Below are 17,754 nucleotides of genomic sequence, written 5' to 3' on the forward strand. Positions count from 1 at the left end.
TATAATACTACCCCCTATGTACAAGAATATGACTACTATAATACTGCCCCCTATGTACAGGAATATAACTACTATAATACTGCTCCCTATGTACAAGAATATAACTACTATAATACTGTCCCCTATGTACAAGAATATAACTACTATAATACTTCCCCCTATGTACAAGAATATAACTACTATAATACTGCTCCCTATGTACAAGAATATAACTACTATAATACTGCCCCCTATGTACAGGAATATAACTACTATAATACTGCCCCTATGTACAAGAATATAACTACTATAATACTGTCCCCTATGTACAAGAATATAACTACTATAATACTGCCTCCTATGTACAGGAATATAACTACTATAATACTGCCCCCCTATGTACAAGAATATAACTACTATAATACTGCCTCCTATGTACAAGAATATAACTACTATAATACTGCCCCCTATGTACAAGAATATAACTACTATAATACTGCCCCCTATGTACAAGAATATAACTACTATAATACTGCTCCCTATGTACAAGAATATAACTACTATAATACTGCCTCCTATGTACAGGAATATAACTACTATAATACTGCCCCCTATGTACAAGAATATAACTACTATAATACTGCCCCCTATGTACAAGAATATAACTACTATAATACTGCCCCCTATGTACAGGATTATAACTACTATAATACTGCCCCCTATATACAAGAATATAACTACTATAATACTGCCCCCTATGTACAAGAATATAACTACTATAATACTGCCCCTTATGTACAAGAATATAACTACTATAATACTGCCCCCTATGTACAAGAATATAACTACTATAATACTGCCCCTATGTACAAGAATATAACTACTATAATACTGCCCCCTATGTACAAGAATATAACTACTATAATACTGCCCCCTATGTACAAGAATATAACTACTATAATACTGCCCCCTATGTACAAGAATATAACTACTATAATACTGCCTCCTATGTACAGGAATATAACTACTATAATACTGCCCCCTGTATACAAGGTGATGGGCCTAAAGCAATAGAATTTTTTTTTTTAAATCTGTCACTTTTTTATGAGTTACATGGGTATAATATCTTGTAATGTATAACATATTATTCTGTAGATCAAACAGACACAGGATGAGGAGAAGAAGCAGCTCACTGCCCTCCGGGACCTTATCAAGTCTTCTCTGCAGTTGGATCAGAAGGAGGTAGGTGTACATAGGGAGACTACACTCACTATTTAGATCATCTATCTATACTATTGGGCAAGGAACAGATGATTCTGCAATCTCCTATTTATTTGTGTTTTTTAACAGGTTTTGTTTTTTGCTATAGAGCAGGCAGATTGTAACAGGTTGTACATAGTGTCCTATCTGCAGGCAGCATGTTATAGAGCAGGAGGAGCTGAGCGGTTTGTACATAGTGTCCTATCTGCAGGCAGCATGTTATAGATCAGGAGGAGCTGAGCAGATTGTACATAGGGTCCTATCTGCAGGCAGCATGTTATAGAGCAGGAGGAGCTGAGCAGGTTGTACATAGTGTCCTATCTGCAGGCAGCATGTTATAGAGCAGGAGGAGCTGAGCAGATTGTACATAGTGTCCTATCTGCAGGCAGCATGTTATAGAGCAGGAGAAGCTGAGCAGATTGTATATAGTGTCCTATCTGCAGGCATCATGTTATAGAGCAGGAGGAGCTGAGCGATTTGTACATAGTGTCCTATCTGCAGGCAGCATGTTATAGAGCAGGAGGAGCTGAGCAGATTGTACATAGTGTCCTATCTGCAGGCAGCATGTTATAGAGCAGGAGGAGCTGAGCAGATTGTACATAGTGTCCTATCTGCAGGCAGCATGTTATAGAGCAGGAGGAGCTGAGCAGATTGTACATAGTGTCCTATATGCAGGCAGCGTGTTATAGATCAGGAGGAGCTGAGCAGAATGTACATAGTGTCCTATCTGCAGGCAGCATGTTATAGAGCAGGAGGAGCTGAGCAGTCCTACCTTTGTGACAAGCAAACACACTAATGCCCAGCTAAGATGTTGCATAAGAACATGTTATTACCCGGGGTCAGATCTGCTACATGTGTAATAACAATTAAAAAAATGTAAAGAATTTGGAGTATTACGGCATGTATCTTCTAGATTGCTATGGGTTTGTAGGGTGGAGGAATAGAACATATTTAGGGTTTTTCTCATTCTCCTGTGTCTCCATCTCCTTGTATGTGTCAGTCCTCCTCCCCTGGTGGAGTGGTCAGTGCTGTACCATGCTGGTAGCCAGTGTGATTACACTCCTTCCTGGCAACCAGTGTTGTGCCACCCTGGCTGCTCAGTCTATATGCCGCATAGATCCTTGTGTAGACAGTGTCATACTAGGGATGCCATCGCAGTCACATCTCAGAACCTTGTGTTGTCATTGTATCCAGTTCTCAACTACCACTCTCATTATGCCCGGATGGCCATAAGTAGGGCAAACCAGTAGTACATATGAGAGACCATAGCACATGCAGATACATCCTATGGGACTGCCGCTTCCCACAAATATTTCTCATTGCATTGGGATTTCTCAAAGAATGTCAAATGTCAAGGAAATTCCCGTCCCTTTTGTGGGAAAAATGCGACACCCGTAAGATCGGAATGTCAGTGTCATCGGACACTTCAGAACCAGATATTTTGTGTCTTATAATCCGGGCAGAGATGTATTATTACAGGAGTGGGCATTAAAGGGGAACTCCACCTGCAAAACTAACATCACTTTATAACGGGGAATCACAAGACATCACTAATCGCACCAGACAGGAGCCCAGATATTGGTTGTGTTGTGATTAAGAGGTTTAGGGATGAGACTTGCCCTTTGCAACTACTTAGACTTGTTAATGTGCGATTAATACAGTGCAGCTAGAGGAATCCAATATCTAGGTCACATGATCTATAGGAGTTGCCAAGATTTTTAAAAAAAAGCCTGAAATAAAAAAAAAATAATCTCAGGTTGGTAAGACCATGGTGAGTACAATATCACCAATAAGTGATAATACTTATTTCCTATTAGATGGTGCCTTATCAGATAGGGATCCAACCTATGGGTCCCCCTGAGATCACGAGAATGGGGGGGATGCAGGGCTCTATATAATTGGAGCCATGGTGCCTGACTGGTGCACTTTTCACTTCAAGGGAACTTCCACTTAAACCCTTTCCAGAGAAGTGAATGGGGCCCTGGTCAAGCAGGAGCACAAGAGCCTCATTCCCCTGTGGGTCCTAGTTATTTTAACTTCCTGGCACCTGATTCCATAAATCACATATGGATAGAAGTTTAGTGTATGTGTTGGGAAACCTGTAAAAATAATCTGTGAGTAGGTTTGGGGGCCCTAAATCCACCATCATGTTTATATCGCAGGTTCAATAGTTAATTGAAGGCAAAGCCCAGCATGAGTCTGGTGATGTCACACACCAGGGTCCGCACCTCCTGCTCAGGATGGATTCACATGTCGTTTGTAGCCACCCGTTGTGAGGATGTGGATTTCTGATGTATCTTTAAAACAGAGAGATACATTGTATTCCACTGTATGCTCATGCATTAGGATACATCATCCGGTTTGGCTCTTGTATAGCACTGTATGCTCATGCATTGGGATACATCATCCGGTTTGGCTCTTGTATAGCACTGTATGCTCATGCATTAGGATACATCATCCGGTTTGGCTCTTGTATAGCACTGTATGCTCATGCATTAGGATACATCATCCGGTTTGGCTCTTGTTTAGCACTGTATGCTCATGCATTGGGATACATCATGTGGTTTGGCTCTTTTATAGCACTGTATGCTCATGCATTGGGATACATCATCCGGTTTGGCTCTTGTATAGCACTGTATGCTCATGCATTAGGATACATCATCCGGTTTGGCTCTTGTATAGCACTGTATGCTCATGCATTAGGATACATCATCCGGTTTGGCTCTTGTTTAGCACTGTATGCTCATGCATTGGGATACATCATGTGGTTTGGCTCTTTTATAGCACTGTATGCTCATGCATTGGGATACATCATCCGGTTTGGCTCTTGTATAGCACTGTATGCTCATGCATTGGGATACATCATCCGGTTTGGCTCTTGTATAGCACTGTATGCTCATGCACTGGGATACATCATCCGGTTTGGCTCTTGTATAGCACTGTATGCTCATGCATTGGGATACATCATCCGGTTTGGCTCTTGTATAGCACTGTATGCTCATGCATTGGGATACATCATCCGGTTTGGCTCTTGTATAGCACTGTATGCTCATGCATTGGGATACATCATGTGGTTTGGCTCTTTTATAGCACTGTATGCTCATGCATTAGGATACATCATCCGGTTTGGCTCTTGTATAGCACTGTATGCTCATGCATTGGGATACATCATCCGGTTTGGCTCTTGTATAGCACTGTATGCTCATGCATTAGGATACATCATCCGGTTTGGCTCTTGTATAGCACTGTATGCTCATGCATTGGGATACATCATCCGGTTTGGCTCTTGTATAGCACTGTATGCTCATGCATTAGGATACATCATCCGGTTTGGCTCTTGTATAGCACTGTATGCTCATGCATTAGGATACATCATCCGGTTTGGCTCTTGTATAGCACTGTATGCTCATGCATTAGGATACATCATCCGGTTTGGCTCTTGTATAGCACTGTATGCTCATGCATTAGGATACATCATCCGGTTTGGCTCTTGTTTAGCACTGTATGCTCATGCATTGGGATACATCATGTGGTTTGGCTCTTTTATAGCACTGTATGCTCATGCATTGGGATACATCATCCGGTTTGGCTCTTGTATAGCACTGTATGCTCATGCATTAGGATACATCATCCGGTTTGGCTCTTGTATAGCACTGTATGCTCATGCATTAGGATACATCATCCGGTTTGGCTCTTGTTTAGCACTGTATGCTCATGCATTGGGATACATCATGTGGTTTGGCTCTTTTATAGCACTGTATGCTCATGCATTGGGATACATCATCCGGTTTGGCTCTTGTATAGCACTGTATGCTCATGCATTGGGATACATCATCCGGTTTGGCTCTTGTATAGCACTGTATGCTCATGCACTGGGATACATCATCCGGTTTGGCTCTTGTATAGCACTGTATGCTCATGCATTGGGATACATCATCCGGTTTGGCTCTTGTATAGCACTGTATGCTCATGCATTGGGATACATCATGTGGTTTGGCTCTTTTATAGCACTGTATGCTCATGCATTAGGATACATCATCCGGTTTGGCTCTTGTATAGCACTGTATGCTCATGCATTAGGATACATCATCCGGTTTGGCTCTTGTATAGCACTGTATGCTCATGCATTAGGATACATCATCCGGTTTGGCTCTTGTATAGCACTGTATGCTCATGCATTAGGATACATCATCCGGTTTGGCTCTTTTATAGCACTGTATGCTCATGCATTAGGATACATCATCCGGTTTGGCTCTTGTATAGCACTGTATGCTCATGCATTAGGATACATCATCCGGTTTGGCTCTTGTATAGCACTGTATGCTCATGCATTGGGATACATCATGTGGTTTGGCTCTTGTATAGCACTGTATGCTCATGCATTGGGATACATCATGTGGTTTGGCTCTTTTATAGCACTGTATGCTCATGCATTGGGATACATCATCCGGTTTGGCTCTTGTATAGCACTGTATGCTCATGCATTAGGATACATCATCCGGTTTGGCTCTTGTATAGCACTGTATGCTCATGCATTGGGATACATCATGTGGTTTGGCTCTTGTATAGCACTGTATGCTCATGCATTGGGATACATCATGTGGTTTGGCTCTTTTATAGCACTGTATGCTCATGCATTAGGATACATCATCCGGTTTGGCTCTTGTATAGCACTGTATGCTCATGCATTAGGATACATCATCCGGTTTGGCTCTTGTTTAGCACTGTATGCTCATGCATTGGGATACATCATGTGGTTTGGCTCTTTTATAGCACTGTATGCTCATGCATTGGGATACATCATCCGGTTTGGCTCTTGTATAGCACTGTATGCTCATGCACTGGGATACATCATCCGGTTTGGCTCTTGTATAGCACTGTATGCTTATGCACTGGGATACATCATCCGGTTTGGCTCTTGTATAGCACTGTATGCTCATGCATTAGGATACATCATCCGGTTTGGCTCTTGTTTAGCACTGTATGCTCATGCATTAGGATACATCATCCGGTTTGGCTCTTGTATAGCACTGTATGCTCATGCATTAGGATACATCATGTGGTTTGGCTCTTGTATAGCACTGTATGCTCATCCATTGGGATACATCATCCGGTTTGGCTCTTGTATAGCACTGTATGCTCATGCACTGGGATACATCATCCGGTTTGGCTCTTGTATAGCACTGTATGCTCATGCATTGGGATACATCATCCGGTTTGGCTCTTGTATAGCACTGTATGCTCATGCATTGGGATGCATCATCCGGTTTGGCTCTTGTATAGCACTGTATGCTCATGCATTGGGATGCATCATCCGGTTTGGCTCTTGTATAGCACTGTATGCTCATGCATTGGGATACATTATCCGGTTTGGCTCTTGTATAGCACTGTATGCTCATGCATTGGGATACATCATGTGGTTTGGCTCTTGTATAGCACTGTATGCTCATACATTGGGACATATAATCCGGTTTGGCTCTTGTATAGCACTGTATGCTCATGCATTGGGATACATCATCCGGTTTGGCTCTTGTATAGCACTGTATGCTCATGCATTGGGATACATCATCCGGTTTGGCTCTTGTATAGCACTGTATGCTCATGCATTGGGATACATTATCCGGTTTGGCTCTTGTATAGCACTGTATGCTCATGCATTGGGATACATCATGTGGTTTGGCTCTTGTATAGCACTGTATGCTCATCCATTGGGATACATCATCCGGTTTGGCTCTTGTATAGCACTGTATGCTCATGCATTGGGATACATCATCCGGTTTGGCTCTTGTATAGCACTGTATGCTCATACATTGGGACATATAATCCGGTTTGGCTCTTGTATAGCACTGTATGCTCATGCATTGGGATACATCATCCGGTTTGGCTCTTGTATAGCACTGTATGCTCATGCATTGGGATACATCATCCGGTTTGGCTCTTGTATAGCACTGTATGCTCATGCATTGGGATACATTATCCGGTTTGGCTCTTGTATAGCACTGTATGCTCATGCATTGGGATACATCATGTGGTTTGGCTCTTGTATAGCACTGTATGTTCATACATTGGGACATATCATCCGGTTTGGCTCTTGTATCTCACTGTATGCTCATGCATTGGGATACATCATCGGGTTTTTGCTCCTTCCCCCCTTAAGTGTGGTTAAAGATGTGAACAGCAGCAGCAGACAGTGATTTGTTGCTGCCAATGTCCCAGGTGGCTCCCGAATTACATAACTGACACCCCAGTGCATAAGCTCAGCGGAGGCCGGGGATGGAGACCATACAGTGTCATCAGTTCCCCCATAGCTGCTTATGTTCTCCACTGAGTGTATACTGCCCTCTCCAGCTGAAAGATGTAGTGCACTAGTGCTGCACTTTATCATCCAGTGTTTCCTGCTGGATACAACATGCACTGCGCAAGGCCACTACCTGACACTATTTCTATGGACACGTTCAGTGTATACACCAGGAGCTTTTGTGATTTACAGGCGAAAAGGAAATTGACCCTTGAACTCAAGCATGGTAAGCCAGGGACACTGGTGCTACAGCACAGAGGGGCTCTGGTAGAGCACTTCAGGCATATTCGTATAATTTTAGTTGATTTTAGAAGGAAGGAGGCCTTGGTAAGAAGATTGCTACAGTCACAGTGTCTGGTCCTTGGAATATGATTTTGATGGTAGATTTCCCAGTATACTGCCGGACTGGGAACCCCCACAACCGAATGACAGGTTTGACTTAATCAGTTTTATGGGTGGTAAAGGAACCCTCTGCCGGGGCCGATGTGAGAAGTAATGTGATATCATGAAGGGGAATGTTTAGCGATTTCCATCCTGCTTGAAGTATCTGGTAGAACATGTGAGATGCCGCTTTGTCACGTACCGCGCTGTAATGTATTCACGCTGGGTAAAATGCGCTACTACAGAATGATAGCGCCAGACGAGGCGTGGGCTGGGGAGATGCTGTGGAAGTCGCGGGATTGTTGATCCTGGATCCTGGCAGGAGGCGCATCGTGTGTATAAAACTTTCATCAACTTTTATATAAGAATCTTGTAAAGACGTTGTGTTACTTCTACCTGCCTCAGCGCTGCGATGTTACTATAGTACTGTATGCAACAATAGAGCAGAGACAAGAACTATAGCGCATTGTGCGTTGTGTTTCTGCTACGTCCTGCATGATGTGAGACGCATTCTGTGCCTGCAACCACAGGTTTCATCTGAAGCATAAATGGGAAATGGCAAAGCATTGCCTTATACTTCAGAGCTGTATTCATAATGCTGCAGTCTGCCCCGGTCTATGAATGGGATTTCCCAGATAAAAGGAGATGTTAATGATGTCTCCTGGCGTCAGTATTTTGGATCATCACATTGTAAGGAACTGCTGAATGTTTTATCTCTGCAGCATTAACAAAGTGCGATGTCTGTGATTATTTACTTGTTAAGTTTAATTGGTGGTTTGCTCTTTTTTTTTTCTTCCTCGTCTCTTATTTGCTTCCCTGATCGAAGTCTAGGAGAGTAAGTGATATCAATGTCAGCTTATTCCTCTATATTTACTCAGTTTTTGGTTTTAAGTACAAAGTGAAAAACTGCACCTACATCATCCACCATGAGAGTATGTGAGATAATGTCCTATGTACAGGAATATAACGACTATAATACTGCCCCCTATGTACATGAATATAACTACTATAATACTGCCCCCTATGTACAGGAATATAACTACTATAATACTGTCCCCTATGTACAAGAATATAACTACTATAATACTGTCCCCTATGTGCAAGAATATAACTACTATAATACTGCTCCCTATGTACAAGAATATAACTACTATAATACTGCCCCCTATGTACAAGAATATAACTACTATAATACTGCCCCCTATGTACAAGAATATAACTACTATAATACTGCCCCCTATGTACAAGAATATAACTACTATAATACTGCCCCCTATGTACAAGAATATAACTACTATAATACTGCCCCCTATGTACAAGAATATAACTACTATAATACTGCCCCCTATGTACAAGAATATAACTACTATAATACTGCCCCCTATGTACAGGAATATAACTACTATAATACTGCCCCCTATGTACAAGAATATAACTACTATAATGCTGCCCCCTATGTACAAGAATATAACTACTATAATACTGCCCCCTATGTACAAGAATATAACTACTATAATACTGCCCCCTATGTGCAAGAATATAACTACTATAATACTGCCCCTATGTACAAGAATATAACTACTATAATACTGCCCCCTATGTACAAGAATATAACTATTATAATACTGCCCCTATGTACAGGAATATAACGACTATAATACTGCCCCCTATGTACAAGAATATAACTACTATAATACTGCCCCCTATGTACAGGAATATAACTACTATAATACTGCCCCCTATGTGCAAGAATATAACTACTATAATACTGCCCCCTATGTACAAGACTATAACTACTATAATACTGCCCCCTATGTACAAGAATATAACTATTATAATACTACCCCCCTATGTACAGGAAAATAACTACTATAATACTGCCCCCTATGTACAGGAATATAACTACTATAATACTGCTCCCTATGTACAGGAATATAACTACTATAATACTGCCCCCTATGTACAAGAATATAACTACTATAATACTGCCCCCTATGTACAGGAATATAACTACTATAATACTGCCCCCTATGTACAGGAATATAACGACTATAATACTGCCCCCTATGTACAAGAATATAACTACTATAATACTGCCCCCTATGTACAAGAATATAACTGCTATAATACTGCCCCCTATGTACAAGAATATAACTACTATATTACTGCATCCTATGTACAAGAATATAACTACTATAATACTGCATCCTATGTACAAGAATATAACTACTATAATACTGCCCCTATGTACAAGAATATAACTACTATAATACTGCTCCTATGTACAAGAATATAACTACTATAATACTGCCCCCTATATACAGGAATATAACTACTATAATACTGCCCCCTATGTACAGGAATATAACTACTATAATACTGTCCCCTATGTACAAGAATATAACTACCATAATACTGCCCCCTATGTACAAGAATATAACTACTATAATACTGCCCCCTATGTACAGGAATATAACTACTATAATACTGCCCCCTATGTACAGGAATATAACTACTATAATACTGTCCCCTATGTACAAGAATATAACTACCATAATACTGCCCCCTATGTACAAGAATATAACTACTATAATACTGTCCACTATGTACAGGAATATAACTACTATAATACTGCCCCCTATGTACAGGAATATAACTACTATAATACTGCCTCCTATGTACAAGAATATAACTACTATAATACTGCCCTCTATGTACAAGAATATAACTACTATAATACTGCCCCCTATGTACAAGAATATAACTACTATAATACTGCCCCCTATGTACAAGAATATAACTACTATCATACTGCCCCCTATGTACAGGAATATAACTACTATAATACTGCACCCTATGTACAAGAATATAACTACTATAATACTGCCTCCTATGTACAAGAATATAACTACTATAATACTGTTCCCTATGTACAAGAATATAACTACTATCATACTGCCCCCTATGTACAGGAATATAACTACTATAATACTGCACCCTATGTACAAGAATATAACTACTATAATACTGCCTCCTATGTACAAGAATATAACTACTATAATACTGCACCCTATGTACAAGAATATAACTACTATAATACTGCCCCTATGTACAAGAATATAACTACTATAATACTGCCCCCTATGTACAGGAATATAACTACTATAATACTGCCCCCTATGTACAAGAATATAACTACTATAATACTGCCCCCTATGTACAAGAATATAACTACTATAATACTGCTCCCTATGTACAAGAATATAACTACTATCATACTGCCCCCTATGTACAAGAATATAACTACTATAATACTGCCCCATATGTACAAGAATATAACTACTATAATACTGCCCCCTATGTACAAGAATATAACTACTATAATACTGCCCCCTATGTACAAGAATATAACTACTATAATACTGCCTCCTATGTACAAGAATATAAGTACTATAATACTGCCCCCTATGTACAAGAATATAACTACTATAATACTGCCCCCTATGTGCAAGAATATAACTACTATAATACTGCCCCCTATGTACAAGAATATAACTACTATAATACTGCCCCCTATGTACAAGAATATAACTACTATAATACTGCCCCCTATGTACAAAAATATAATTCTCTATAGGTTACACTATTTCTGATGATATTGTAGTATGAGTCGCCTTTTTGTTTTCTTTGCATCAATATTTATCTTTATTTCTAGGATTCGCAGAGTAAGCAGGGGGGGTACAGTATGCACCAGCTCCAGGGGAACAAGGAATACGGCAGCGAGAAGAAAGGTTACATCTTAAAGAAGAGCGATGGGTAAGGAGCAGGACTTGTAGTGACGTGGGGGATGCGGTTATGTGGCGGCTGCAGGTGACAGCAGATTGTGTTTCCTTTTCAGCCTGAGAAAAGTTTGGCAAAGAAGAAAGTGTATGGTGAAGAATGGGATCCTCACCATCTCCCATGCCACAGTAAGTCTCTTATATAGAATATCAATACTTCAAATATATACCAAAAATAACAATAATGTTGCATAAAAAAGTATAAAAACAACTATTTAAAGTAATAGAGATATAGATGTGGTTATTTTTTCCCCCTGAAATCACAGTAGACTTGTTCTTCTCGAGTTGCTTAGTTTTACCCTCAGTTTTTGTTGCGCAAGAAAATTGCAACATGTTTTCTGAAAAGTTGCAGAATAGATGAGATTCCATCCTGCAGGGATATAAATGTCTCCTTCCCTGGGAGAAGCTTCTGTGGTGTTGGCCGGGTCCCTGCGGATACTACAAAGCAGAACCAAATAAATCTGCTCCTCCGAATGTCTCCCATGTATCTGCCGGCGTCTCCCTGGCATGGCGGGCGGGCGAGCATCTGACGGGCGCTGGCAGGCGCCGCGGCTGACAACAATTAGCCAGTCACTCACATAAGCCGCGACGTGGACACGTAACCAGTAAGCAGCTGCTCATGTGGATAACATGCGGCAGGGTCTGACTCCTCCTTGTTACGTCGGGGTCATTGTCTTCTGCTGTAATCATCATATGGAGAAGGTAAGGTGTGAGATCCGCTGGGGAGGGGGAAAATACATATGCGATTTACACAAGTCTCATATGGGAGGCTTGTCCTGCGAGAGGGTAGTAAGACTCGTGGCTCCTCTTTCCTTATCCGTGGACGAACACTGAAGTACAGGGGCACCAAATTGGTGCTGGCCTCTGCCCCCATACCTAATATAATAATATAAGCATCTCAGATTATCCCTCCAAAATGGTTGGGACTTCCAAACCATCTACAGCAATGAGTATGGAGGTGTCCTCATTGTGGTTGATCTGTCACATAAGAGGGAATTCTACAATTAAAATTTCATCAATTAGCTTAGATTTTCATTGGGTAAACTCTGCTGACAGGTTCCCCATTAAGGTCCAACTTTACAATTTGGATATCTTAAGTTGGAAGTCTAAGGATACACACATACTCATAAGATGGTTTGCAGGTTCCAAACATTTTGGTGGGATAACCTTAGATTCATAGATGCCTTAAAGGGGTTGTCCACTTTCGGCAAATAACTGATTTGATTGATTGATTGGTTTGTGTAAAGAAAAGTTGTACAATTTTACTTACAATATTATTTTGGTATCGATTCTTCAGTTTTCTAGATCTCTGCTTGCTGTGCTTTTATAGAAAGCGTCTATGATTACTTCCGCTGAATAGAAATCTGTCCATGGTCATGTGATGTTACAAGGGTGCGCGGCTCGTTAGTATCACAGAGAGTATTCTGTGCCGTGTGATATAATGAGGGGTGCACCTGTGTGTCCATGGTCAGATCGCTTACCTCCTGTGGATAGCAATGAAGCTTCCTATAGAATGACAGCAAGCAGAGATCCAGAAAACCATGAAGAATCGATATGGAAAAATGTATTGGAAAATTGTATAACTTTACCTTAGACAAACCAGTTTACCATTATTTGCTGAATGTGAACAAGCCCTTTAAAGGCTAGGTATGCCGACATGGCCTCAACATGGACCTTGTCATTCAAGGTCCCGAAAACCAAAAGTTACCTCTATAGAGTGATGGAGACTCGTCATGTGTTGGAGAACCCATTTGTCATCAGATGATGTTTTTGAAGAACCCTAGACAGGAAACAACTGGCAACATTAACGTTTCATGGCTACTTACCAATGTTACAGGAACACTATATGGAATATGTTTTTCCTCAAGTAGTTTCACTGAGAAATTCTGAAAAATGATGGTTTTCAGTGAATTTCTAAGGCCAGGACATCTCTGTGGGGCTTATTTACTAAGGGTCTTGCGCCCACATTTTCGTCGGGCTTCCCGACTTTTCAGGGATCGCGCCAGGGATAGTGTCGCAATCGTGCCAGCTTTCACGCGACACAAATCAGCGGGCATGGCCGCCAGACTGAGCACGGGATTTAACATTTAAATTTATGTCGCATCCAATGCACTTACATGCATCGGGAGGAAGATCTACGTGGATCGCGGCACAGTGCATCATTGTCGGAGAGTCCAGATCGGGGATTGCGACTCGGACGGGTAAGTAAATGTGCCCCAATATCTCCATCCCATCCCTCAAGGGATGCGACACAAGTGGAGGGGGGCGTGCCGCCGGACGATCCAACTGATTCGGACTGAGTGCGCAATTTAACATTCAAATTGTGTCGCAAGATCAAGCACTTACATGCAGCACAAAATAGATGGTGAACTCTGTCAGACCTGAGCGGGGAAGTGACACATGCAGGATATTGGGCGCACTCCTCCGGACAGGTAAGAAAATGTGCCCCATACTGTCTAATATTTGTCTACACCACATCCTATCTTTTGTTGGTGAGAAGGGCAGCCTAGCCCATGTGTCACATAGTACCTACCTATGGAAACTCGTGCCTTAGATTGGCACAGAGGTTGCTTTGCTGTGACTATGACTCCTACAAGGTCAACATCTGCTCACATTTTCTGGCCGTTCCTCATGTTTTTACGGATTTCCTCCCACACTTCTACAATGTACAGCAGTTACACTAATTTAATGTCCATTTAACTATCCCCAGGGAGCAAAAAGGGGCAGTAGTGGGTCCTCGAAACGGTTTACCCCGGTAACAGGTGGACTCTTCCACTCCCTCTCTCTCCTTTTTTACTCCTTCAGTCTTTACACTATAGTTGTGTTTTTCTCCTGGCGCACGTGGCGCAGTCCGGAACGTGCCTTTAATTATGCATTAACTCCGTGCCGGGATAATAGTCCGTATTACACAATTACCAGAACAGCCGGAGCTCAGAAACAAGAGGTGATTTTGTTTTTCCACTGGTTAAATGTGAACCTGTAACTCGACAAGTCACCGGCGAGCGGCGGAGGCATAATCCAAGACTATGCAAGTCTCTCTAACAGAAGACTTAGACATAAAGGGGTCTTCTACTATTATTCATATACAATTTAAAGGGCAGCAACCAGTGTTAGGAAATGTCCTTGGAGACATGTATTATCAGACCTTTGTTTACGTCGTTAGTAGCTGCAGGACTGTGAAATATGTCTTTAAATTCCAGGATAGTGTATGAGGGCATGTCCTCACACTATAATAATAATAATTCTTTATTTATGTAGCGCCTACAGATTTTGCAGCGCTGCACAAAGCATGGCAAATCCGTTCCTGTCCCCATGGAGCTCACAATCTAAACATCCTAACAATATGTCTTGGAATGTGGGAGGAAACTGGAGGACCCGGAGGAAACCCATGCAAACACGGAGAGAACATACAAACTCTTTACTGTGCTTTTGAACCAATGGGGACGTGTCTTCACACTGTTGTGCTCTGTGCTCTCTGCAGCCAGTTGTATGTATAATCCCTGGAGAAATGTGTAATCAGACCTTTGTTTATTTGTTAGTAGCAGCAGGACTGTGATATATGAATTTAAATTCCAGGATTGTGCATGAAGGCATCTCCTCACACTACTGTGCTGTTGAACCACTTGGGACGTGTCTTCACACTGTTGTGCTCTGTGCTCTCTGCAACCAGTTGTATGCATTATTCCTGGAGAGATGTGTAATCATACATTCGTGTATTCTGTTAGTAGCAGCAGTATTGTTAGATATGTAGTTATATTCCAGGATTGTGCATGGGGTTGTGTCCTGACACTGCTGTGCTCTTGAACCAGTCCATAGCCCCTCCTTGTTTCAGTTTTTAGTAAAGGCTGTAGCAAGCCTACAGTTGGATACTATAGCATTCACTAAGAACATCGTTGACAGACTGTGGGGCAGTTTAGTGTAAATTGCTAAGAGCACAGCAGTGTGAGGACGAACTCTCAGTGCACTTGGAGAAGCTAAAAACCTGGAATATAAATCCACATGTCACAGTTGTGTTTCTAACAACCTACACAAAGGTCTGATTACACGTCTCTCCAGTGATCATGCCTACCAGTGGCTGCATAGTGCACAGAGCACAGCAGTGTGAGGGTGTTCCCCAGGTGTTACAATCCTGGAATTTAAATCCATATTTCACTTTCCTACTGCTACTAACAACATACACAAGGGTATGATTACATCCATCTCCAGGGACAATACTGAAGCCAGTCTGCGTGGTCACCACTACTGACGGGTTCCCTTGTAGGGGATATCGCCAACAGACCCCATCAGTAGCAGAGCCTGTATACCCTACATATCGCTGCTTTGTCTTTACCTCAACTGAACTACATTTCCCAGAACACCTTGCGGCCAGGGAGATCATCGGGGAGCGATCAGTGCCTGCTGATACATTATTTACCATGAGCTTTCAATTCTCGCATATATTATTTATGGGATTTGTATATATTTGTTTATGGCTTCACTGTATAATGATGACTGCAGTTATTATTCCAACTACAAGTTCCATCATTGTCAGGATTCGGGACAGCTGTGCTTGGTCATAGCATGCTGGGATTTGTAGTTCTACAGCATTTAAAACCAATAACTGTAGAGGAGAAGGTCATGTCTGCATAGTAACAGGTTTCCTGCACGATAAGGAGAACTGACAGAGGGTTGGAGCCTGGACTAATGCCGATTCCTCTGTTATTCCTTCTGGAAATGTGCCGACTCCTGTCCTTTGTGCAGTACCGGACACATCCACCAGTCTCTATCTCTCATCTGTTTGCTTTACCCCCAAGCAATTTGTTGCCCTTTAATTCTTAATCTCGCCCTCGATGATATAGGGTTTATCGGCGACTTACGGTATTATTATACCAGGACTCTCAGCAATGTGTCAATATTTGCTCTGCCATTGTTCTGCACCGGTGAATCCTGCACTACGTTGCATGTTCTGGCAGCGATGCAGGAAAGAGCAGCAAGCGCTGTCACTACACGGATCACTTTCCACAAGTAAATAGTGGAGCAAACTATCAGGACAGCTGTGCTGTTACAATGTATCAGTCCTGACCTACTATGAAGTTATTTTGTAACTACTTTGCTGTATCTATTGTGCCCTCCGCATCAGTGCTCATGATCATGATCCAGGACCCTGTAGGTGCCTCTTTCTGGATGCAGGACCCCAAACAAGAAAATTTCTGAAATTGAGTGTTTGGTGACTGCTGGACATCCCTCTACCTCTAAGGGTGAAGACACAAATGGCGTTTTTGGGCCGTTTTTAAGTGCATTTTCAGATCGTAAAAAACGCATGCGTTAAAAAAAAGCATCCGTTTTTTAAAAACGCATGCGTTTTTTGAAAACGCATCCGTTTTTGTCCGTTTTTAATTGCACAAATTCGGAAAACCGGACAAAAACGCATGCGTTTTCAAAAAACTGATGCGTTTTTTAACGCACACGTTTTTTACGATCTGAAAACGCACTTAGTAAAAACGGCCCAAAAACGCCATGTGTGTCTTCACCCTAAGGGTGGTGGCACCGCAGCGTTTTGAGCCCGTTTTTAGGTGGTTTGTAAGCATTCAGTTAAAAAAACGCATGCGTTTTTGATCATTTTTCCAATTTTCTTGTTAAGAGAATTGAAAAACAGACAAAAGCAGTCTGTAAAAAACGCATGTGTTTTTTCTGTTTTTTTGTCAGTTTTTCCCCAATTAAGATAATTATGGTAATTGGGAAAAAACAGACAAAACGGGAAAACCACATGCGGTTTTTAACAGGCTGCTTAAAAACGGCCAAAAAAGGGTTCAAAATGCCACGTGTGCTGCTGGCCTTAGGGTGATGGCACAGGGTGATGGTCTGTTTTTCAGATGCAGTTTTTGATGCTCAAACCAGGAATGGAGTAGAAGTAGGAGGAGGAGCAGCACCTTTCAATTATTTGTCTCACCCATTATGATCCACACCGGCTTTTGGCTTCAAAAACTGCATCTGAAAACCTGACCGTGTGCCATCACC

At 41.7% G+C, this 17,754-nt stretch overlaps 1 protein-coding gene across 5 annotated transcripts in view; it reads left to right on the plus strand.

Annotated features, from left to right (window-relative positions):
* The window catches only part of ASAP1 (ArfGAP with SH3 domain, ankyrin repeat and PH domain 1), a 160,628-nt gene that overhangs the window by 124,278 nt on the left and 18,596 nt on the right, over positions 1-17,754 (plus strand). For all 5 annotated transcript variants that reach the window (XM_072151179.1, XM_072151183.1, XM_072151180.1 and 2 more), the window contains 3 exons: positions 1,135-1,221; positions 11,634-11,734; positions 11,817-11,886. In XM_072151179.1, the coding sequence (XP_072007280.1) occupies positions 1,135-1,221; positions 11,634-11,734; positions 11,817-11,886 (258 nt within the window). The remainder of the gene's footprint in view (positions 1-1,134; positions 1,222-11,633; positions 11,735-11,816; positions 11,887-17,754) is intronic.

The sequence above is a fragment of the Engystomops pustulosus genome, chromosome 5 (assembly GCF_040894005.1).
Source record: "Engystomops pustulosus chromosome 5, aEngPut4.maternal, whole genome shotgun sequence".
Taxonomy (NCBI): Eukaryota; Metazoa; Chordata; class Amphibia; order Anura; family Leptodactylidae; genus Engystomops; species Engystomops pustulosus.